The sequence below is a fragment of the Orbicella faveolata genome, unplaced genomic scaffold (genome assembly GCF_042242905.1).
Source record: "Orbicella faveolata isolate gen_17 unplaced genomic scaffold, um_ofav_v1 contig_24, whole genome shotgun sequence".
Classification (NCBI taxonomy): domain Eukaryota; kingdom Metazoa; phylum Cnidaria; class Anthozoa; order Scleractinia; family Merulinidae; genus Orbicella; species Orbicella faveolata.
Genome location: NW_028301552.1, coordinates 6,470,001 through 6,495,000, shown reverse-complemented (window position 1 = coordinate 6,495,000; position 25,000 = coordinate 6,470,001). Strand labels below are relative to the sequence as shown.

General features: G+C 40.2%; 2 protein-coding genes and 3 pseudogenes across 2 annotated transcripts in view; 3 read left to right on the top strand and 2 right to left on the bottom strand.

Moving 5' to 3' along the window:
- Positions 1 to 2,308, bottom strand: part of LOC149110125 (TNF receptor-associated factor 6-like) — a 9,819-nt gene extending 7,511 nt beyond the window's left edge. Inside the window, exons 1-3 of the mRNA XM_089290960.1 lie at positions 2,095 to 2,308; positions 774 to 825; positions 25 to 123 (exon numbers count right to left, since the gene is read on the bottom strand). Coding sequence (XP_089147086.1) covers positions 25 to 123; positions 774 to 825; positions 2,095 to 2,264 — 321 coding nt within the window. The 5' untranslated portion in view covers positions 2,265 to 2,308. The remainder of the gene's footprint in view (positions 1 to 24; positions 124 to 773; positions 826 to 2,094) is intronic.
- A 264-nt stretch (positions 2,309 to 2,572) lies between these two features.
- Positions 2,573 to 25,000, top strand: part of LOC149110121 (pecanex-like protein 4) — a 25,951-nt pseudogene continuing 3,523 nt past the window's right edge.
- Positions 8,034 to 22,562, bottom strand: LOC110050549 (TNF receptor-associated factor 6-like). Its single transcript, XM_089290961.1, has 7 exons — positions 22,359 to 22,562; positions 16,316 to 16,367; positions 14,892 to 14,990; positions 14,366 to 14,530; positions 12,423 to 12,500; positions 11,892 to 11,969; positions 8,034 to 9,553 (listed from the first exon to the last, which is right to left on the bottom strand). Exons 1-7 carry the CDS (start codon positions 22,526 to 22,528, stop codon positions 8,813 to 8,815), a joined length of 1,383 nt encoding a protein of 460 aa, XP_089147087.1. The 5' UTR covers positions 22,529 to 22,562; the 3' UTR covers positions 8,034 to 8,812.
- LOC149110124 (uncharacterized) lies at positions 16,476 to 18,067 on the top strand (annotated as a pseudogene).
- LOC149110123 (uncharacterized) lies at positions 19,575 to 21,155 on the top strand (annotated as a pseudogene).

The following is a 25,000-nucleotide window of genomic DNA, read 5'->3' as shown; positions in this document are numbered from 1 at the left end:
ACCTAGACGACCACCTAAACATACCTCCACAGCACGCAGCTCTCCAGTCCAGGAGCATCCAGAATGAGAACATTTTACGGTAAGATCCAGAATTTGGCGATGACAAGCAGTGTCTGAGAATATCTGCCATCATTAAAATAAAGTGCAGAATATAAAAGAACATGAGAACAATTAATGAGATTTAAGAGGAGCTAAACAAAATTTCCTCGGCTTAAAGATCGATTCTAGTCAACTTTTAATCCCACCAATTTACTCCGTAAACATGTTTTAATTCCACACTTATAGTTGAAGCATAGCACCTGCACAACCCACCGTAAAAGAGGGTTTCAATGTGGTGGTGGCTTTTACAGTTAATTTGTTTCCTTGCGGCTAACAGAAATCTTGGTACTTTATTACCATTGTTTTAAAACATTGAAAAAATATAGTTTTCATTACTTACAAAAGTTAAAGATTTGAACATGCTGAAGTCTGGGGAAACATGGAAAAAGGTATCATCATATGAATTGCAGACTAATATAGTGTTCTGGCATTTCTCAGCGCTGTACTATCAAGTCACTTAACAAGACGCAAAAATAGCCTGACAAGAAATTTTGAGACTTTCACTTTTGTGGCTTTTTTTAAGTTTTTCCAGTTTTTAGACTTAACGGCTTAATTTTTGGCCCGTTTTGCGGCTAACGGTCAACCTCATTGAGACCCTTATAAAACTCTTTTAATTGTCACGCACTGAATATCACGGGATCACGACTTTGCGTGACCGCGTCAGTCTTATTTACCTTCTCGCGTGACAAAGGTTGTCTGTCTGCTGGACATGTCGGTGATGGGCGCCTGAACAAAGAAAATGTTAAGAGAAAATCTTGAAAATACGCAATACCATACTTCATCGTTATTGAGAACTGATTGTAAACAGGCTAAATTGTTGCGTTATTCAGTCTAACCTGAGAGCTTTTGAGGCTATAACCGGAACTGTGCAAGTCCGCAGTCCGCTAGAGCACTGTTAGGTCCTCTTCATATGAGCCCGGTAACCGGGCTGGCTCGGTTACTGGGACCAGTTTTGTGGTCTGTTGATATGGGAACTTTCAACCCGGTCGACCGGGATGAAATCCAAGAAAAACAACCCAAATGGTGGAACAAACAGTTGCATCGTTCGCGACTGTCGTAGCTTTGTAGACTCTTGTAACTTTACTAATAAAATTAATTCGTATACTCCTAAAATGGAAATCCATTCAAGCCAAAAATTATGCCATTTTGGCCGCTAAGTTGCGAAAGCGAAGCTATTTTGTCTAAAGAGTTTCGTCCCGGTTACCCGGGCTGGAGTGTTTATATGGGAAAATTTTCATCCCGGTTACCGAGATCTCGGTCGCAAAAACCTTCATCTCGGTAGCCGGGCCAGCCCGTCTTCTCATATGAACACATCGAAAATTTTATGACGGAAAGAGTGGCGAGGCGAGATCTCGGAAACCGAGCCAGCCTGGTTGATCGGGCTCATATGAGGAAGCCCTCAGTCTGAATAAAGTGTAGCACAGTGACCGCAGATTAGCGCGTTTGTAACTGTTATTGTCACGTTCCACAACCGATGGAACTGGATTATTGCAATGAACGGATACGACACACGAATCCAATCTAGAAGTCCGCCATGCTGCTTTAATAATCAACTTCCCAACTTACATTGCGCGCTTAAGTATATTGTGTATGATGCACCGAAATGTACCTTACAAACACTACAGTTATGTCTCAATCAAAAAGGAAAGAATGATAATGGGTTTCGCTTATTTCGGTAGTTTCGTTACGTTTTGGTCGCTTCGGTTGTTTCCGCGGTCTCGTTTTGCTCGTCTAGGTGGTAAATTCGTATCGTTGTCTCGTTCTTTGTCCTGCCTATAAATAATCACAAAACTTCTTGCTCATGAACATTCCGAAAGACGGAGGAAACTTGCATTGCTGGCCGTTATGATGGCATTGGTGTTAAACGGAAAACTCGCACTAAATGTAAAATAAATCCACTGCCACCTTTATCGATGCACTTCATAATAAGATGTCAAGCTTTCAAACAGATTATGCACAGTCCGTATGATTACGCATGCAACACTGATCGTTTACCTGAACAGGGATTCCATACAGATGTTACAAAGCCTGTGTCCACATTTTTCAATCTGCACAGGATCTTTCAATGTTAAATGGCAAACAAGACATTCCCAATCCTCGGGAACATTACTTGTAAACTCGTAATCATACCCGCCTAGCTCGGGTATATTTCCGCCTTCCGCCATGCTAATATTACTTTCGCTTTCTCAGTCACAAGACAGGAGACCTCGTTTCCAGGATTAACCCAAGATGGCGGAAATAAATGTATTGCGGACACGGAGCAGTATCCAGGCTTCGGCTCGGCTAAGTCACGGCTTCCAGCCTGCACGACCTTGCGTGACACCTCAGGTAGCCTCTAAACTAAGTGTATATACTATATCATTAGGCGGCACTTTATTTATAAGCTATCCTACGCCGGGTGTTTATTACTTGGTATGCTTTCAGGATAACTTGATTTGGCTATACGTGCATGCTTTGAGTCTGGTTTTGCACGATGCTAATGAAGGGCCTTGAGCTGCAAGAGACCTCGTTTCACACCATGGAAGCCACACGAGCAGATGATGCGTTTCAGGATGTTTTTGTGCATGAAGGCAAGTGGCCTCTGGTGTCTTTGAACCAACATGCAGCCAACGTTCTACGTCCATGCGATTCATTGATACTCAGCACTTACTCAGACGCCAAAAACGTGCTGACTGGGGTTATAGATCAACCGCAAAATTTGCGAAGAAATTCAGAAAAGTTTTCAAGACTCTCGTTTGGGTTTTGGTGAATTATTGTAAATACCGCAAGTTTAATAGTACCACAGGCGTCCTAAACTCACGATTCGAAGAATCGATCAAATGTTAATGATTTATATACGCGTATCGAGTGGCACGTGACTGCCCAAAGTGCGCGGTGTTGTGTTACACTTTTGGCCGTTGAGAATTTGAGCGCTCTACAAGGCATTGTATGGAATTTAAAATAACGAAGGATAAATTCGCGCGATGACATAAAATGTTACTCTTTTGGAATAAAATGAAGAAAATATACTCACCTTGCCTGGGTTCTGTTGTTCGTTTGTCCTACTTCATCGTTTTTGGGGGGTTTCGAGGTGTTTGTCCCAGCTTCCTATAAGACAAAGTCAAGGCTGGGCACACAAGTTGAGCTTTCGTCCGGCCCACAGTCCTTTCGCTGGATAGTTTCTGCATTTGAGTCAAAAACGTAACTCCTCAATTTTTAGCTCTGCTGGGTTTCTGTTAGCTAGAGATGAGCCACGAATATCATCCTTACGAAGCAAAACAGACATGTTAACTCGGTCACTTCTCTGATCATCTGTAATTTTTGTCCTACAACGCCTCGGTTTCGCGTTTGACCGCTCGCTCGCCCAGGAGGGCCGCCATTTGTGAATACGGTGTATACAATGCCTTGTAGAGCACTCAAATTCTTAACGGCCAACAGTGTAATACAACATCGCACACTTTAGGCAGTCACTTCTCACTCGATACGCGTATATGAATCATAAATATTTGATCGATTCTTCGAAACGTGCGTTTGGGACGTCTGTGATAGTACAAAGGAAGACACACAGCCAGTCACAATTGACCTTATGTAGCAAGAAGCGACGATGATAGTTGAAGCTTTACCCGCTACACTACCCAAGGAGGTTTCATTTGACAAGCCGTTAAGTCACGATGACTTGCAGATACAGAACTTACCGAATACTTCAACTAACCAAAATCAACAACAACCCACAAGGGTTGCTAGGGCTAAACGCCGTCGAGGTGCCTCTTTGCCTAGTCTGAGTGACAGCGTCTCAAGAAAGTTTAAAACTAGATGAAAGCTTCACGAGCCTTGCAAAACACAAGTATTCTGTTAGCTTTGGCGCTCTTTCTGTAGCTGACGAAGGTATAGATGATCTAGAAGAATCTTTTAATCTTGGCGGTTTTCCGGCGCTGGATATTGGCCGCCCTAAAGTTTCTAAAAAACCAGGTTTTAAGTGAAAATTTCATCAAAAAAGTTGACCCAGTTTGACTAGCTTCTACAAATACCTAACGTGTGCTTGTTATGCTTTGGTGGAAGTTGTAGGATTCCCAGGATCCTCCGCGGTAGCAGCAGGCCCTGGTCACGTGCACAAGGCGTACACTGATGACATACCTTGGTCAATGTATGTTGATTGACTGGAAAAGGAGAACAAGCTGAATTCTCTAATCCTGAAAGCTTACAGGTATGAAGTATTGAGCGTCTAGTGAAGAATTCATAATTTTTATATTTCTATGTTCTGTGGACAGTCCCGGGTGAGATAAATCTCGCAATATGATTCATCAAGCTGTCTAGAATTTTTCATTTTCATCAGTACTGCTGGAACTTCCTGGCCAGTTTTGCAAGCTTTGTTTGTTAGAAAATTGATAAAAATCTTGTTGACCAAGCTTGTTCGGTCCAGATATAGTTATAACATTGACAGAACTTTTGTAAAATTATTTTCCTTTTTTGAAGCGAACCTACCTACTACGTCTTTGGTGCACATAAACAAAAAAGTGAATTTACTTCAATACACTCATAAAATCTACGAGAAATCTCAGCGTTTTCAATTCCTGTAATTGTCGGCAGATTTAACCGATGGAAACAGATTTCGACGCGAACATTTGCGCGCAGATGTCTTAGTATGTATCTGGATGAGCTAGGGGGCGGTGCGTTTCTTGGTGAAAATATATCGTAGCAGATCAATCTAAGATCACTCGGATCATGGTGCATCGAAGAAAAAAGCAATGAATCCACTCTAGGCGAGGATTCTTTGATTCCTTTGATGCGCCATGTTCCGAGTGATCTTAGATTAATCAGAGATTTTTCCCCAAAAAAGCACCCGAAAAGTGGCAAGTGTCAAGCGAGGACGAACTCGCAGAGTACATGACAGAATATGATAGGGACTGGTACCTAGGCGCTGAGACAGATCACGTCTGGCAGCTGTCAATCATAAATGAAAACCCGTTTCTTTTCTCGCTGGGTAGAGATAAGGACAAGGTGGGTTGTTATTAGTCCTAAAATGTATTACTATCTCTAATTAATTCCTGTCTCAGCTCTTTTCCCACATGAGCTCGATATTAGGCTTCGACTTATGTGAAAGTAAGGCAGTTTATTTAAACTGCAATGAGAAATATTAAAGACTTAAAATAATAGGTTAATGATAAGAAGAAATTTAATTTTGTCGTTTTTGTTGTGTTAGTGTGGTTCTGGCTTGCAGTTGGGTAGTGCGACTTACTGTGTTCCGTGCGTTTCTCAAAAAGCCTCATTCCATTTATTATACTCGTTATTTCACATTTATCCAATGAACGGGAAAAGAACATTGATTTAGGCAGTGACGTTTATTGACTGACACACCAAACAGTGAGGATCAGCCTGGCTTTCACTGACGTATTGATTTTCGATTCATATAGGCCTTTGTATTGCTGAATGCAGCAGTTGCCACACAACCTCACAGAAGTCCGCAAATAAACACCTAAATTAAGACGTCTTGTAATCCTTTCAAACTATACATTAAAACCGTGGAGCGATTTGTTACTGTTTCAATCCTCTTATTAAAAGCAACTCTCCTCTTACCTTCACAGGGAACACACACCAGTCGTGTTCTCTCAAAGTAGGAGATAATGGCCCCCGTAGGGCGCCTTAACGGAGAGTGCGTGAGGGACCTCTTTGGCGCTAGAGCTCCTGTACTTTGCTAACGATGATGAGGAGCGGTACAGTATCCAGGCTCATCCTATGCTACTCAGGAACCTCACTATCCAAGCAGCGGACCCTCCTCTGGGATATTTTGTGCCCCCTCTATAGTGGGCCCTCTTATTATATAAATATTTCACAGGCAGCGGATGTTGGCAAATAGTCATAATTTAATATTTTTATAGTGTTCCGAGAACAATTAGAGTGTGAATTTTAGGGCATCTCGGTGTAATCGGTCACGTTGGTCTCCTTCACAGCGGTTACTTGGATTGCTGGTCACGCAAGGCCTCTCCCCGGCTGCAGAGGAGAGTTCCGTGACAACCGTGACATACGACATCGCTAAAAAAAGCTTCGTGTTTATAAACTCGCCTGATAACCATATTGTGAAATTTAATCTGGTAGAATTCCTTTTAAAATGAACGGCCCATAAATATTTATAAACGTTTGGCCACATTAAGGAAAAAGCGCCAACAACCTAAACCTTTAGTTGGGTTTTACTCAGTTGACCCAACAAAAGTAAAAAAAAAAGAAGCAAAAGTTAAAAATCAGTGAGTGTTTCTTCGTGTAGCACTCGATATTACTGTATGTGCTGCGTTGGTTTTCATGGGCTAAATTTGCTATGATATTTATTGTTGAAAACGTACTGAACCGATTTAAGAGGTAAAGAGTTCGTTCAGCTCAGCAGCGGATACAAACAAGTCGCAAGATTTCGCGGGAAAAGTCGCGACGGTCATGCCCTTAATGCTGATTGGCTGGGAAAGAGAATACTGTACATATGTTGCGGATTGTAATAGTTCGGAGACCAGAAAGTTTATAAATAGGTTTTTAATAAAGCGAGTGTGTGATATATCCACGTAGACCTGTTTAATCCGAGATCATTTCAGTGGAACTCCGTTAATCCGTTCACGTGCACCAACGGACCACCAAAATCTGGCTGCGTTAACGGGTGGCCGTATTAAAGGGATTTTTAAATAAGAAAATGACTTATTGAGCCTTTGTTCGGACCGGAATAAAATGGCTGCATACATGATAACGAGGTGGGCCGTATGAAACAGGGTGGCCGTAAGGCAGGGTTCCACTGTATCAAAATACCCTCAACATCTTTCATACCTTATTCACGCTGGGAGAGTACGGTTTTAAATCGGGCCATCTTCTTTGTTGAGATGGTTAGATCGTCAACTCAAGGCTCTTTGTTCGCTTAGTAGCTTTCAAGACAAGTAAAAACTCACTCACTGCTAGGATAGAAATTCAACTCCGTGCCTGTGTAGGTAAACTGTACATATCAGCCACGAAGTGTGAGAATGAAACTTTGATGTGAAATAAAAGAAAGGAAAAATGAAAACTGCTTGCTCATAAGACGCGATGAGAGTCACTCCCGTCCTCAAGCCCCGGCCAAACTATCGCAACATTTCAACGCAACATATCACAACATTGTTGGGCACAACATGTTGCGCGCGTTTGGCCACCCTGTTGCGACGTGTTGCGACATGTTACGACATGTTGGGTGTTGTAGGCTCGAATTTGAAAATGGTCAAATTTTTCATGCAACATTTGTGGATGTTGCATGATGTTGTAGTCGTCTGGCCAGGTGCGTTCGACAATGTTGCGCCCGGGCATGCGCACTAGTTCAATTTTCAATACCCAACATGTCGCAACACGTCGCAACAGGATGGCCAAATGCACGCAACATGTTGCGTCCAACAATGTTGGGATATGTTGCGTTCAAATGTTGCGATCGTTTGGCCGGGGCTTCAGAGTCCTTCCTGTTGGCCGGCGGGGCCTGGGAACAAGGTATATTGGTGCCTCTGGAGACACGTGATTTGATTGGTAAGATTCTTAGACTTTTCATTTTTGCACCGCTTTCACATAGCTACACTACGTACACTGCATCCCGTGTTTCGGTTCTTTGGACTGAGTAGCTTATTAAACTCTTAGATAAGTATGCTGTCACGACATTTTGAGTGTCTTAAAAGTATCTAAATGGCAGTTTTCCCTCCTGTGTCGGTTACTATAATCCCTAGCTTTTAATATATTTCCGACCTAAAAATGCAGCCCTTTCGGGCAGAGCAGAGCCTCCCTATGTAGTCAATTATAAGGACTACCCTCTATCCTTTAGTTGCAAGACATCTTTGACAAGGCGCCTTCTGTTTCTTTCCGTAAAAAAAGTCTGTATTGTAAAAATTCATTTTCTCTGTATTTAATTATTTAAAAGTGACCTTCCACAATATAGTTATTCTTTAACCAACAAAGTCAAACTAGGTGGATGGAAGTGTTAGCCGTGATTTTTATTTGTTCAACTAGTAAACAAGTCAACATACAATTGTGTACAATTACTATTTTTTCAGGTCTAAGTGTTGTATAATTACCTAAAATACGGTATGCACAGTTACAGGTTTGTAGAATGCCTTTCATCGGCTGATTAGGCTACATATCAATCGACCAATTACCAAAGTACAATATGAAGAAGAAAAACCATTTCTTGACAGGCAGTAAATGTTGCTTGAATGATCATTAATGTTATAATTCATAAATATCAAGCCAACACGCAGACACACGCACGCATGCGTACCTGGGCTGCTAAAAATATTTGAATACTATGGGATCTCAGGGCGGCTGCAGCAATAGTAATTTTACATCGCTGGGGAATCGTGTTTTAATCATGCCAACCCTTTCGCTAAACCACACTGAGTTTGGTTGGAAGTCTGATAACCTTTCCTTAACCAACTGTTACTACATAAAGTATTTAACAAATAAAGAAGCCTAAGCCGTAAATTAAACTGTGATAAAACACGACGGGCATTTGAGAACACGAGGGAAATGTAGAAAACACGAGCCGCAGGCATAGTGCGATTCGTGAATAAATCGCACCACAGAGAGCCAATCAGATTGTAAGGATAACCAGTGATTTCAAAATAGATTTAATAAATTTGCTTTATGAATAGATTCCCACCTGAATAGCTAAGCGAATGACACAATAAACTTGTATTGTGTTGTATTGTAGTGGTAAATGTGAGAGTTTTGCCGCTCAGTTTCTTTAATCTCTCTATTCTCTGTTGACCCTTATAAAAATGGTATCATCCTTGGTGTATGATGGTAGCTGATCTCTGCTTAATTCAAGAATAAGGTGACCATCATCTATTGGCGGATTGCGGGATACCTTGCCAAAGTCAATCACACGTGATATGTTTTTAGGATTATTAGGCAGGAGGTCCTGATGAACTAAGGTAACACGAACCTTTTCCTGGCAAGGCCATGATAACCACGCATCAAATTGTCCGGGAACAACTTTGATATACACGCACAGATCATCGTCTATTTCTGGATTAAGCATGTAAGATCGCAATGGGTATATACGTACTACGATTGTCAATAAATATTTATAATTTTCCCCAAACAAATAAAATGGTTCACTAACTAATTTTTGTTGTTGGCTTGTTGCCTTTTTACAAACAGCTTTAATGTTGGGTATTTTCCATTTGAACGGGGTCGGAAAAATCTGGTTGATCGGCTTACGTCGCTCTCTCTGCGGTGGCTGACCCTGAACCGTAGACATTAATCTCTCCATCTTCTCTGACTGCTCCTTATCCTTGGACAGCAATCTCTCTATCTTTGCTGACTGTCGCTCTATCTGTTGTGACTGTCTTTCTATCTGTTGTGACTGATCCTTAACTACGGTGACAAGCTCGTGAACTTGATGCTGAGTTGCCTCTAGACCGCGGAGGGCTAAGTTCAAATGGCTTTCAATTTGAGTTTGCGAGTGAGATGTGGCGTCTGATCTCGGAAACTGTAAACAGAGAAACAAGTCCATTTAGAATCTCAACGACGGCTGATTAAAGTTCAAGTATTTATTGGTAGATGTAATAGGACTCCATGCTGTCCAATTACCAAATTGGACAAGCATGTAGTCCTGTTGCCTATTAATTATATAGCTCGTCTTCGGGAATCTCCTCGAGCTTTCTCACTTCGCTTCACTCAGCACTGCACAGGTCAAACACATTGTCCCAGGTTTTTGTGCTTCTTTGAGTGTTCTTGTTCTGATTATTCTCCCTCATCTCGAGTAAATCAGTAGCATCTATCTCTGGAAACCTAGCTGAAGACTCCATTTGAAAGTTTGAGATGTCAAAAAGGGAAATTCCGCCATTATCAAAACATAATAAAACTTAGCGAGCTACAATCGCTCGCTGACGTTTGATGGCTGTAATAATAGCTGCAACCTGATTGGTCAATACTCAGTTCTTTTATTTATCTTGACATTTGACTGGCTGATGGAACGTGTCCAGATTTTTCTCAAATTGGACAGTTTGTTCAAAGCTAAACTAAACGTTCGAGCAAAAGCTATCCAATTTATTTTAAATTTGGACAGCTGGGAAAAATTAATAAAAAATAGATCTGTTGGCAATATTGGATTTTGATGCAGCTATATAATCGTGGAATTCCCTAAAAGAACAGTGTCGATCAAATTGTCGCTTCTCAGTTATTCATTTTCTTATCCGTTCGGCTACAAAAATGTCCAAATTACGCTTTATGTGAGGAGCTGACATCATGCATTGGCGAGAGCCCGGGCGAAAATTTGGGGAGACTTTCATGTGTAAAGGTCGGGAATGCTGCACGCCTCGCTTAGGGGTATAAATCACGGATTTTGTTCTCACTTAGAGTGTTCACTGAGGAGAAAATACCACTACTATTTTTAGCCAGCAAGTCAGGGGTGGCGAATGGTCCTTCAAAAACTCTAGGTCTCGTAAAACTTTAGTCGAATTTCATGGGTCTCATGCGTCTCGCAGTCTCGATTTTCTACGAAGCTGTCTCGGAGTCTCGATTTTTCGCAAGGCTAAGGGTCTCGAAGTCCCAATTCGTTCCTTTAACTATTTTTATAAATTACGTCTTGTCTTTACATAATATGGAATTTCAACAAGGCAACTTTCAAATTTTCCGAGAAAACGTTAATCCTAACTTCTCCTAATTGTCTTAATTCCACAAAAAGGTACAAAACCCACCGCAACGTCCGATTTGGCGCCAGAAAAACAGTTATATTTCTCTAGGATATCATAATGTAGTTTTATAATCGAATTTCCATTTCCAGTCAGTTCCAAGAAGCTGGCTAAAGACTGTACAAGCTCATTCTAGCTCTGAACTAAATATGGGGCTCGAATTTTATGAGTCTGAACGTCTCGCGCTCGCACTTAAAACACTTTGAAGTCTCGGTCTCGCAATCTAAAAAGTCGAAATGTCTAGGGCTCGCAAGGAAAAACGCTCGTCTCGCCGTCTCGCAAAGTCTCGCATTTACCATTCGCCACCCCTAGTTATCTTACTGGGTTGCATTCGAAGAATAATAAAAAGCGCTATCATGTCAGCTTTTAGAGATCAAATAAAGTTCAAGCCAAACCCAGATTAGTCTCCATTAGAGGTTTAAATAAAAGTTTTCGACGACTATCCTCGACCCTTTCACTTGATAGTCCCCCCTCCCCCGAGGGTGCGACCGCTTGTCTCTGTGGTCCGCTTTTGATTTTGGCTTGGTGCCATGTGTTGTTTGTTCTCGTCATGATATGTGATACGACTTTTCTCTGGGTGCTACGGTTTTCCTCCCTCCTAAAAAAGCAACGTTACATTTTGAAATTCCAATTCGGCTGTCATGGAAATAATGTAATATAGAGTAACTTAATTATAGTGATTTTTTGTAAAAAGAAGATACATGCAAGCGAAACACAGCACAGTGGAGGTGTGAAGTAATTTTAATCAACTCTCCAGCTTATTATTATTCAGCTGCATTACTGACGCAAATGGAGGGTTGCGTTCGCGGCAGATTTCCTTTGCGCCGTTGAATAAGTTTCTTCTCCTCTACGCTGTTAATACCAGTCGTAGTCGCCAGGTTTGTGTATTCATGCTAACGTTTACTAAGAACACCCAAACAACCATCCTATGTTAGATTAAGACATGGGGAATGAAAGAACACGTGATTTATACTTTTCACACAATTCGTCCTGTCTATATAACTCCATGATTTTCCAAATATATTCACAAGTTTAAAATAACCAGTGAATGAAAGTTGCGTTACATTCTAAATCCCTGTATTCACACTGAATATCCAACTGAAAAGTATTTTAAATATATAAACAAGTTCATACCACAGCTTCACATCCTAAGTTCTTGTATTCACACTGAATTTCGGTTGCAGGACATTCATCGCGTACATGAACCTCAAGCTGGAAACACAAACAACCACAAAAGAATCTCACATTACCCTTAAAAAATCTTTCAATTTCGCCCTAATTCGCCTTCTGGCCTTCCAGTTCTCTCCCATTGCTAGTCCAGTGGTATGCCTCGAACCCTATGAACACCCCTCTCCGTTTGTCTGGACAGCACCATTTCCCGGAACACATGATCGTGCGTAATCTATCCCCCTTTGTAACTTGATCACAGGCTACCCCGATTTAAACAGAGTTATTTGTTGTAATCTAAATGTATCTGTACCTAGAGGCCCTTCCTATTACCTGCGCAGCGGAACTGAGCACAAACCAAGGGCTTTCTTCTTGCGGCGTGAGATCTTTTTGATTTAAACACTTCTGTTTTGAAACGCAATGTCTTACTGCTCTTGACTAATGAAATTAGCACACAAGGTGCTGAAGTCTGCTCTGACCTAAGGTTATAAAACAAACCTTTTCTCGCGGAATATCTCTCACACCACACTTGTTAGTACACAGAACAGGAAACTTTCGGCAAATATCAAAATGTTTCTGAAAAAAATTAAACGAAAGTTTCCATCGATAAAACACATTCGATAGTTGGTTCCCAACCCACATGACTCCACCATGGTTTAGTCTTGTGAATGGCTGGTTCACAATCATTAAAAAGATCAATTTGCTTAACATAGAGTTTACACTTGGCTAGAGAGTGCTACACACAAGCCTCTCCACAACGGCCACCTTGTGGACAGAGGAAAGTGGCCGTTGAAGAGAGGCGGTCGTTATGGGGAGGTAGGGGTGTAATATGACACCTGTTTTTTTCGAGGGTGCGAAATTTTTATCTTAAAAACTGCTTATTTTGCAGATAATACTTGTAGGTAACACAATCAAAATTTACTGATGAATAATACAGAAACCAAATAGAAACAGAAACCAACGGCGCGCGGTACGGATCAGGTTTTTTGACCTTTTACAGTAAAAACGGGGTTTTTACATACAGCGTTCGTCAGTCGTTGATTAACTGCCCGTTGTCAAGAGGTTGTTTTGGCAGTCGAGACGCGCTTTACCGGCCGTTGCCGTTGTGGAGAGGTTGGCATTGTAAAGAGGATCAAAAAAGCGTGAATATATGAAGCGTCCGCCTGGACAAAAAATTTGTACGTGGTAAGATTCGTCATTGATCATTTGGTGTTGTTAATAAAGAAACCAAAGCACGTAGGGAGTACTTAGCGAGCAAGGAGCTGGCGAACCCAACTCCCCCCCAACCTATATACATTCGCAGATGTGTATAGTTTCCCGCGGCGTGAGAGTGCTAAATGTTTGAAACAATCAGACATGCATGTGCAGGCCGCGTTTGTGTCGGTTAGCAAAAGTAAGCCGATGGTTTTGAATTTTTTGTAAGCTTCTCTCGGCAAATGTAACAGCTGGTCACGATGCTCGTCAAGCTGGTAAAATTTAGACCGCGGTAAATATTAGGTTTTAGCCAATAAAATAGGTGAAATCATTAGTTCCCAGTCCTTTTGGGACACCGCCATTTAACCAAAAGGTAGATCAACCACCAGATCACAGGACGAAAGATTATATTTCTCCTTGTGTGGTGCCCATTGTAAATTTTTAATATGCGGTCATCTGGTCCGAGGTCTGGAACCTCCTCGATCGGATGCCCCCCAAATTTTCCGTCGGCCCTCGCAAAACACGTCATGTTTTCGACTCCAGACCTCAGAAGACCACGTACGAAGCAAAATATGGGTTGCCTCTTTCACTAGTCCTCTAACTTGATGTGAGCTCCCCCGGTGCCAACGTGGCAAAGTCGAATAGCTAACTTTTCGCTTTTGATTCGAGCAATTACAAACTGCAATTTAATTTCAGACAAAACTCGTTGGAATCCATTTGGAAGCGTCTCATCTGCTTAATTATGCCGTACTATGTAGCGGTATCCGAACTATAACAGACAATTTCTTTGACACATTGGAACTGATGCAGCGTGTCCGTCAAAGAGGAGTAACTCAAACTTAAAAATATTGCATGTTTTTGAAACAAGAGAGAAAAATGTGATCGCCAACCGAAAAAAAAATTTATCCGTCTTCCGTGACTGTGGACAGAAAACATTTGATGCGTTTTCAGAGTGGAAAGGGATGTTTTAATTTTCTCCGGCGTAGTGTGGACGAGACCTTACAAAATGTTGAGTGTTTTTGCAAATCCTAGTCTACAGTTTAGTAATCAAACCCCACATTCTCGAACTCTCAGGGAACCAAAAAAAAAGAAAAAAAAGAAAAAAGCGGTAGCTAAAGGCAGCCGAATGATAGTAAATGGCTGAAAGAGCCTATCCAAGGGAAAATGATTTACGATCGAGATAGCGGGGCATTCAAAATCATCGAGTTCAAGGTAGCAAGGGTAGACTGTAAAAACCTGTTGCAAACCTGTTTTTGATCCATGATGACTGATTCTTGACAATGTTCACAGTTCACTTTCCTCCAAGAACACTCTGATGTCTCGTGAGTTTTCATGTCTCGCTTGCTGAGCATTTTTGTACAACCTGAGTTTGGACACTTGACCACTTTGAAGAGGCATTCTGGTTGGTGTTCCTTAAAATATAAATTAATGAACACAAAAATACGACAGACTGTGAGCAGTGTAAGTATGCAGCCGTGTAAAATGTCCACCTTTGACACTCTGGAAGTTTGATGCCACAATATGTTTTTCTCAGCTGTTATCGGGGCTAAACAAATCGAAAAAAGGCTTCAAAAAGTAAAAAGTTTTTACCTATACAGAAACAAAAGAAACAAAATGTAGAGATGGAAAAATGGTTTGAGTCAAACCGGATTGATACGAAACAGGAAAATTGCTGTGAAAAGCTAAGTTTAGAATCTGCCGAAAAAATCCTGCATGAGATTCTTTGAGATTAAGATTCTTCCCAAAAGTTAAAAAGGAGCCAGAAGAACATACCTCCACAGCACGCAAATCTCCAGTCCATGAACATCCAGAATGGGGACATCTCACGGTAAGATCTAAAATTTGACGATGACAACCAGCACCTGGAAATATCTACAGTTACCAAAATTTGCGGCGGAAAGTAAAAGAACATATATTGGAAAAACCTTTATGCCACTGGGTATGCATTTAGACCGGAAATTTGCTATTATATATCGTAAGCAGAACACATATTCACTCCATTACAATCCCCTTTAACTACCTTGGGAAAGCGCCTTGCAAGAAAGCGTGCGTTAAAAGCCGTACTTTCAAAGTTACTCAGCACTAGTCCGAGCTGTTGGCCTAATGATGGCGCGAGAAAATTCGAAATAAACTAGTTATTTTCCTTTCTTTATCTCGCATTGTGTTCTAAAAAAATAGAAAACAATTTTACCGTACAGCGTTAAACTTTGGGAGAAATTAGAAAAGCTGTAGAAACATGCAGCATTTCTCGTTTTACCAAAGATTCACCCCCTGTTTCCGTATTCAACATTTAAAAAATAACCCAAAGAAAATGCGCGTGCTGATATGTTAAAAATCGTATTTCTATTAAAAAAAAAAAAAAAACTGAAAAAACATTGAAATATTGAAAAAACATCCTGAAAAGGATATTAAAGATATCTTTAAATCAATTTCAAATAGGCCAAATTCTTTGTCTTAAAAAGGTAACTTCGTTGCGCCTAAGAAAGATGAAAGAAGCCGATCTAAAGGAGGATGCAGTACAACTCATTTATAGTCTTCCATTTAACGCCGCCAAAGACACTGCAGACTTGCCATTTTCCAATACAAGTTGGTATTGTAAGTAGAGTTAGTATCTCAAGTTATGTTACGGTTTTGCAAGGCAATGTCGCTATTGTAAGCAATGTTTGTGTTGTAGGCAATATTGATATTGTAAGTAATATTAGGTTGTGTTGTAATTAATGTGTTCCAATTAAAAAAAAAAAGGAAGAAAAGTTTTCGTAGTCACATTCGTTATTTTCTCTGGGCTGTTTTCTAAAAAAAGAAAAAATAGAAAACAATTTTCTCTGTGTTTCTGTTTCTGTAGAAGAATTCGAGTCAGTTATGCAAATCTAATACGCAGTCGAGGATTTGCATAACTTTATCCCAATTCCTACTGAGCGTAAAACACGGAAAAATTCCCCTATTGCTTTTATATGATATATAGTATCGTGTGCATATGCTCTTATCTATAGTAAGCACACCTTTCGATCAATGAGAGCACGCGTAATATCTTAAATATTTTATAAAACTCGATAGAGACTCGATAAATGTTGTCCATTCCTTAATTGGATTGTGGGTTCGAGGTGATGCGGTAGTAGTTTTAGTAGAATTCTAACTAAATTTCCTTCAAATAACTGCTACTACCAAGTTAGTGTACAAAACGTTATGCTTTGATGCACCTTCTCACGTGACAAAGGTTGTCTGTCTGCCGGACATGTCGGTGAAGGGCGCCTAAACAAAGAAAATGTGCATTAAATTATAAGAAATATATATGCGTCGAAATATGCGTAAAAATGAAGTGTTCTTGGATCATTATTATAGTTACCTGATGTACTGGACATGCAGGTGATAAATAACAATTAATAAGCTTGTAATCGCCGAAAGAAAACGGGAAAGCCTTTGTAGTTATTGAGAGCTAACCCTTAAACAGGCTAACTTAGGCTAAACTGATCACTTTTTAGGCTGGTCAGAAATCTTTGTAGCTTTTGACAGAAATTCTTTATCGAGCCTCTTGAGAGTATTCGAGTATTTCATGTTTGTATTGAGCGATTCCAAACATCTTTCTAATCGATGAAGTTTCCGAGCTTGAGCATACTAAGCTCTACCGAGTGCGAGGGCCACACTGGGGAATATCAGGGCCTCGGAAGAAAACCACGACGGCAACGGCAACGGGAACGTCGCTAGAACAATGGCTGTGACGTGCGTTTTGATTCTTGGTATATTCACTTACCGTCCTCTGCAGAACAGCAACTTGAAAAGACCAAATTCTGCATCGTCTGGAGAACGTGAACCACGACGGCTAATTTTTTGGATTGTTATTTCAAAATCATCGATGTGTCCCAGATTCAGTTAGTACGTGATAGTTTTGACAGTGATAAAAAAAGTGAAGCAGACTAGAGTACCGCGAGATTCGTAGGTAAAATATAAGTTCATATTTTTAATCGACGTGGTCCTCGGCATCGTGGGTTACTTAAATTCCCTAATGGCCCGAGGTCGTGGTAGAACGGAGCAAGCACATTGAGATCCGTGCAAAAACGACCAAGGGCCAATATTCCCCTGTACGGCTTGAGTAAGCTAGGTTAGAAAGTAGTTTATTATTTGGCTCTCCACAGCTTACGAAAGCAAAAAAAAAAAGCGGCTGATGACTGGAAACCGTCCGTGTGGTAAAATCCCGACTAAGAAAGAACCAATCAGAACGCTCGGATTTCACGCCTCATCTCCATCTTGCCGTATAATAAAATAATTTATTCACCGCCATGTTTTGACAGAATTCGATACTTACTCAATCATCCTTACTCAGCCAACCTGATATAGACAAGTTCATCGAACAAGCAAACTCACATCACCCTACAATCAAATTTACAGCTGAAATTTCAAATACTGAAACTACATTTCTGGATACAGTTGTATACAAAGGCAAACGATTTAGAGATCAATCCATCCTGGATATAAAAACACACTTTAAGCCAACTGAAACCTTTCAATCCACCATTTTTCCTCTAGCCACCCACCGGGTGTCAAAAAGGGATTCGTGAAGGGCGAAGCTCTAAGACTCTTACGAACTAACTCTTCAAGAGCAACATTTGAAGAGAACATTTACAAATTCAAATCACGTCTCCTTGCTAGAGGTTATCCAAAAAATCTGATCGAAACACTCCTTTCAGATATTAAATTCACAGAAAGGGAATCGGCGCTAAGACAAAAACATGAAAGCCGGAAAGAACTCTTGCCTTTTGTAACACAATATCAACCATCAGTGCCCAACCTCAAAAATGTTTTAATGGAAAAATGGCACTTGATACAAAATCAGCCTTCTCTACGGCAAATTTTCAAAGAGCCACCACTAATATCGTATAAAAGAGGTAAATCCCTAAAAGACATACTCGTAAGAGCAAAACTATAAAGGGGTCATATATTACATGGTACAAAAGTTTCCATTGTTAGAAGTTGTGCAGGCCTGTCACTCCTTGCTAATTCCTACTGTGATACGTTCCAGACAGAGCCCCGTTCTGACACGCGAAACCTCAAAATAACACACAATACTGTACATTGTGTACCGTACAAAACTTAAAGAATATATCAAGAAATACGCACGATATACTGAACGCTTTACTTCATAACTGAGCAAAAGCATTCAAAACATAGTGTATTTTAACACAAAACGATACTAGTACTCAAAAGCCATGTTATATTATGAAAAAATCCACTTAACCACCTCTACAAAAACACAACTTAGAGCTTGAGAGCATATAGGATCGAAAATACAGCAAACTGATTGACTGGCAAGGACCAATCAGAATGCGCCTTTTTCGATCCCAACTTCAAAATGCTGTAGCTATATAAACCCAAACTGCCAAAAAGTCCCTTGGTGGATCAGAATTGAGTTAAACACTCTACTGTTCCACTTACAAATAGTTGAAAATAGCAACTGACGAGAATCGTGAAGATTCGAAACCGCGGTCTTGCTTAAAACCACAAATTGCTTGCTGTTCTGATCATGGACACGGAGGATAAACTGTTGTCTGATACGAGCCCGCTAAACACACCACTGGATGAGAACGAAATGGCCGGGTGCTCAAAGGACAGCGACATTGATAGTGCCTCAGAGCCCGAGGACGAAATAACGAGTTATCAACCCATCAAAACACCATCAGAGACAACAGCAAAAAACCAAAGAAACGGAGAAAACAGAAAAAGAAAAGCGGAACCAGAAAACCTTTACTCGCTGGAGGATAAAATCAAACGAACTGAGGAGTCCATAAAGAAGCTACAGACACACTTGGACAATAAGACCTGTCCAAAGTCGTTACGATACAGAACGCGGGCGAATATCCTGCCGGACGAACAGTTCAAAAAAGACATTCAGGCGGTCAAACAAAAAGCAGAGCATGGCTTTCTATCAGCACTTACTAGGTTTAATTACCGCCGCCTCGAGAAACAAAAAATTAAGTTTCGCAAAGAAAAAGGTAAAACTCTCCGAAAAGGAACTCCAGAGAGAGGCTTAAATAACAAACCCAAACCTAAACCGCTATCGGCGGACATCAGTGTAAAAAACCTAGCAGCTATACTAGGAATCGATGCTGAAAATGTGCCTACACTACTGTCAACATTAAAGGAAGTTGTAAACAATAAAGATGTTGAAAAGTACACATGTCTGTTCACTGAATGTTCTAACACTGCTAACACAGACAGAAAAAATAAAAGGAAGGGAAAATCAAAAATCACAAAAACACAAATAAAAACCAAAAAGCGTAATGAACGCAGAAAACTATCAACCTCTTCTCTTACAAAAAATAACGATAGATTTATTAAAAATCTATCGAAAGCGAATTTGACTGACAACCAAATTAAATTGCTATCAAAGGGATTAAAATTTATACCAACCGCCACAGTAACGAAAACTAAAATAAGGCGCCAACTCTTGCGAGATTACAAGGATTTCGCAAGACGAATGCGCTTAAAATACATTTTTCACGGGGAAAACAAATCAATACATCCCTTCTATGTCAAATCAAACTGGGAACCGCCAGTCCAACCATCAGTCACATTAGAAACCTACCTGGAAGAGGTTAAACAACAAATCGCGGAGATAAAAATAACCAGACAAAAACCAAACTTGTCACGCAAAGAACGTAAAGCGCTAAATGTTTTACAGCAAAGCAAAGATCTTAATTTCAAAAAAGCGGACAAGGGAAGCACACTTGTAGTCATGGATAAAAATGATAAAATACAAGAGGGCCAAGTCCAAATCAATGACCTAGATAATTACAAGCCTCTTGACAAGCCTGTAGTTAAGGAAACACATACGGTGTCACGCTTGATCTCAGAACTACACCGTGGCAACTACATTGATGACATGACTAGAAAGTGGTTATCTCAAACACCAAATCCACCGCGGATTCCGGAATTCTATACCCTTACAAAGATCCACAAACCTACTCTAGTAGGAAGACCAATTATCTCAGGCTGCAGTGGGCCTACAGAACGAATATCAGCATTTGTTGACACATTACTTCAGCCTATTTCCATATCACAAGCGTCTTATCTAAAAGACACTACAGATTTTATTAATTTCATTGAAAAGACGAAAGTGAATAAACAAACATTCCTTGTATCAATGGACGTAACAAGTCTATATACTAATATACCACAAGAAGAGGGTATAACTACAGTATGCAGAGCATACGAAAACTTTCACAGAAATAACCCTCCTATCCCCACACAATATCTCAAAGAAATGCTAAGCCTGATACTGAAAGAAAATTCTTTCCAATTCAACGGTAAGAATTATCTACAAATCCACGGTACCGCCATGGGTACTAAAATGGCCGTTGCTTTTGCAAACATTTTTATGGCCAATATCGAAACAGAGATTCTTAGCAATAGCGTCGCAAAACCCACAATCTGGAAACGATATATATACGATATATCACCCTACAATCAAATTTACAGCTGAAATTTCAAATACTGAAACTACATTTCTGGATACAGTTGTATACAAAGGCAAACGATTTAGAGATCAATCCATCCTGGATATAAAAACACACTTTAAGCCAACTGAAACCTTTCAATACACTCATTTTTCCTCTAGCCACCCACCGGGTGTCAAAAAGGGATTCGTGAAGGGCGAAGCTCTAAGACTCTTACGAACTAACTCTTCAAGAGCAACATTTGAAGAGAACATTTACAAATTCAAATCACGTCTCCTTGCTAGAGGTTATCCAAAAAATCTGATCGAAACACTCCTTTCAGATATTAAATTCACAGAAAGGGAATCGGCGCTAAGACAAAAACATGAAAGCCGGAAAGAACTCTTGCCTTTTGTAACACAATATCAACCATCAGTGCCCAACCTCAAAAATGTTTTAATGGAAAAATGGCACTTGATACAAAATCAGCCTTCTCTACGGCAAATTTTCAAAGAGCCACCACTAATATCGTATAAAAGAGGTAAATCCCTAAAAGACATACTCGTAAGAGCAAAACTATAAAGGGGTCATATATTACATGGTACAAAAGTTTCCATTGTTAGAAGTTGTGCAGGCCTGTCACTCCTTGCTAATTCCTACTAGGAGTATTCTATGTGTATTTAGAAATGCTAAGCATTTCTTCCTGTTATAAAGTGGACGAATCTCGTGGGCTTGGGCATACTAAAACATCGGTATACGCAATGTTTATTTCGATCAGGTTTGCCTGGCAGTCGAAAACACAATTAGAAAACACGTGTAAGATTAGCGTCGAAAACATACAATGCCAATTTCGCAAACTGCAAAACCAAGACAGTCCATGGAATCACTAGGAATTTCGAAAACAAAACAGAAAACTTCGAAGTGGCTTTCGTCGAAATTTTATCAATTTCCGACAGCCGGGGTGATTCTGAGTAAACATTACACCTGGCGACCTTTTAGCATGCCCAAGATCAGAAGACTTGTCCACTGCAATATAACGATCAATAACGACATCGATTTCGGAATCGCTTAGCATTTCCAAATACGAATTGAATAGTATTAGGAGGTTTGAACAAGTCTGCCAGTCGAAATTCTGTATCGATTCTTAACAGTGAGTCTGTCCGTAAATTTTCCAAACGCAGAACATGACGATTTTGTCGTAAGACCAAGCTCGGGAAAATTCGAGGACTAGAAACGTCCAAAATATGATTTTTGAAATCGCTCGATATTTCCAAGTAAACATAGAATACTCTCAGAACTTTCCGACTTTCCGTCGAAAAATCTGTAAAAATTTCTGTCTGCCAGGCACCATGCGAACGAATGATTTAGTCAATTTAAAGACCGTTATTGAAGTCGCTGACCGAGCGGAACGGCATTGTATACAGTCTGCTTGCTCTCTGCTTTAATATACACCGTTGATAGTTTGAATAACTCTCAGGTTAGCCTGTTTATTGCTACCTCTCTATAATGACAATGGGTTTCACTTAGTTAGGTGGTTTCGTAACGTTTTGTTTGTCCAAGTTTTTTTCGGCCCATTCGTTTGGTGTTTCGTTTGACAGTTAAATCCCTTTCAGACATCAAATAAAACTGACATTAAAATATGAAACTGACTCCTGTACGACTCTGTGTATTGGTGCTAACGGAAAACACACCGAATGCAAAATAAATCAACCGCTACCGTTACCGATAAATTTGTTAAGGCTTTAAACAGATAAATTGAAAGAAAGCCGTGTTTCCAAAATGATGGTTGGATATTATACAAACTGCGATTTACCTCAAAAGGGATTCCATACAGATGTTACAAAGTCTGTGTCCACATCCCACAATCTGCACAGGATCTTTCAACGGTAAACAGCAAACAGGGCATTGCCAATCCTCGGCAACTTTACTTGTAAACTCGTAATCATACCCGCCTAGCTCGGGCACATTTCCACCCGTCGCCATTTTACCTACTTTCGCTTTCCAAGCGAAGCGGAAAGTAATGTTTGGTCTTGCGTGAACAATCAGTCTAATCATCACGTGACTCGTAATTCTACATAGACCGCTGACACTCGTTGCAGACGCCTTTAGTCCTCGCGAACGGTCGCAATACAAATGGGATTTTAGTGAGCAATGTAATTTAATCAGCTCTGGAAAGTATTTGTAGTCATCTGCATAGTGTAAATAGGGTCTGAGGGTTGAGTTCATGGCTTATTTCTTTTGCGCTTTTAAGTTTCTTCACCCTTACGTTATTAATAGCAATCTTCTAGGTTATGTTGTCGCATGGCCGAGCAGTTTAGGGACTGGTCTAAAGGAATCGTGGAATCTTTGTACTCGATTCCATGCTTTTTTCAGGCAAGGCAAGTTGAAAAGACTGGGTTTCTAGAAATAAGAAGTTAGAAAAGAGATGCAATATATATGTGATTTGTAATACACGCTCCTAAGGTAAGAGAATCCCTTGCCCAAAAGTAAACGTAAATATATAGATTTAGCCAAGCCCAGAGACAGAGCTCCTGATTGCGATAATTGTCCATCATGGAAAAAAGGAGGATTTGATTTTCTTAATCAGAAACTCAAAAAAATGATCAATTGTGAGCATGTAATTGCTCAGCGTGTGGTTTCGCTATTTTTTCAATTAAATTTTCATAACCTCTTGCCTTGGGAGCGTGTGTTAATTAGTAAGGAGAAATTACATACATTCTTTGAATTTCAAAAATTTTAATCACATTTATTCTACGAAATTCCATCGATCATTCCATGAAATCTCTCTCAGTTGAAATAAATTTTCTTTTCTATGCGCGGAATTCTCTACTGGCCATCATAAACATCGTATTCGCTTTCATATACGATCGTGATCGTAAAACATCTCGGTCATCGAAATACGGAAAGCCATATCCAACATCTTTTTCAACAAGAGGACGAAAACACGAGTGATCACTGAAGTCAATAACAAATGATATATTTTCTCTCATGTCTTTGCGCACATATTGATCAATCAATGTAACTCGTACCTTTTCCGTGAAAGGCCACCATGATATCGAATCATATTCTTCGGGAAGAACTTTGATATAGAACGACAGAAATCTTCCTTTAAATTCTTTATGCGTGACAGGGTCGAGTGTATTACCCCCATCAGGCATCATTTTTATTCTCAGCTTATATCCACTGATTTTTAAACAAATAAAACGACTCGCTCACTACAACCTATTGTTCTCCTGTCTCTGCTTTCTCATAAACGGTTTCAAAGTTAGGAATTTTCCATATAAACGGAGCGTAGTTTTCGATAATCTTCTCCAGTTTCTCTACTTTTAGTGTCTGTGCCTTGACTTGGAGATATCCTTCTCCAGTCTCTCTATCTGGTGCGAGTGCTCTCTAACCTTTAACACATCTTCCTCAAGCTTTTCTATCTGATGGGGTTGTTCATTTATCTTGGACATTTCCTTCTCCAGTTTCTCTATCTTTGTTGACTGTTCCTTCACTAGGCTGGTAAGAGCGCGAATTTGATTGTGGGTGGTTTCAAGGCCGCGAAGGGCTACGTCCAAATGACGTTCAACATGATAAGCGTTACATCTTGGAAACTGTAAACAGAAAAATCATCTTTAAATGCCACAACAACAAAGGAATTAAGGCTCGAAGCTTGTTTGTATGACTGCGTAGAAATTAATGAACACGTGTCAGTTAAAACTTGGTCAATACGTCACTTTAGTTTTTATGGCTTAGGATTCTACTTAAGTGAAATGTCTATGTAGTCCTAAAGCGACAATTGAAAGAATAGGTAAAGCCGTAAAGTCCGCGTCAGGCCAATGGCCCGTATACAGCAGGAGTTTATCCGGTTAGAAAGAATATTCTAACAAAAATCAAGAAAACTCTTTACTTAAAGTCAATCACGATATGTTAGATTTTTCCTCAGAATTGTTACTTTGCAATAACTGCCTGAATTCTTACCTTCCCCGCATATCGGTCGAAAGGTATGATCAATGGCGGAGAGTATAAACTACAAAAATGACGTAACATGTGACCTAATGCTATGTAACTTTAGCAGAACTTGTTCCTAATTAACCTGATAAGCATTTTGTAAATTAAACTTGTGCTAAGTGAGAGGCGTGGTGGCCGCTCGTCTCCGGATCGAGCGGTCCCGGTTCGAGCCCTGGCTAGAGACATTGTATTGTGTTCTTCGTCAAGACACTCTGGGCTTTACGGAGTGCAGTTCTCCGGTCCATGAACATCTAAAATATAAACACCTCACGGTAAGATCCAGGATTTGCGATGACAACCGGCATCTGGAATTAGTATATACACACTCATTGATCTTGGTGATTCAAACAATCTGATTGGTTCGCTATCTCGGGTTTATGAGCATTACTAAAGACTGAATCATTGGATATACAATTCAAGAGTTTTCATTGGCCTAGCCATCATGATATATGCACAATTATA

What these genes read in the sequence shown, in the direction of transcription:
- LOC110050549 (XM_089290961.1), bottom strand. Translation starts at nt 22,528, where the DNA reads ATGGCGACGGGTGGAAATGTGCCCGAGCTAGGCGGGTATGATTACGAG. An exon ending in TCATCATGGATCAAAAACAG is followed by an intron (nt 12,501 to 14,365) that starts GTTTGCAACAGG and finishes AATTTTTTTCAG; the next exon opens with AAACATTTTGATATTTGCCG. An exon ending in GAGATATTCCGCGAGAAAAG is followed by an intron (nt 11,970 to 12,422) that starts GTTTGTTTTATA and finishes TTGTGTTTCCAG; the next exon opens with CTTGAGGTTCATGTACGCGA.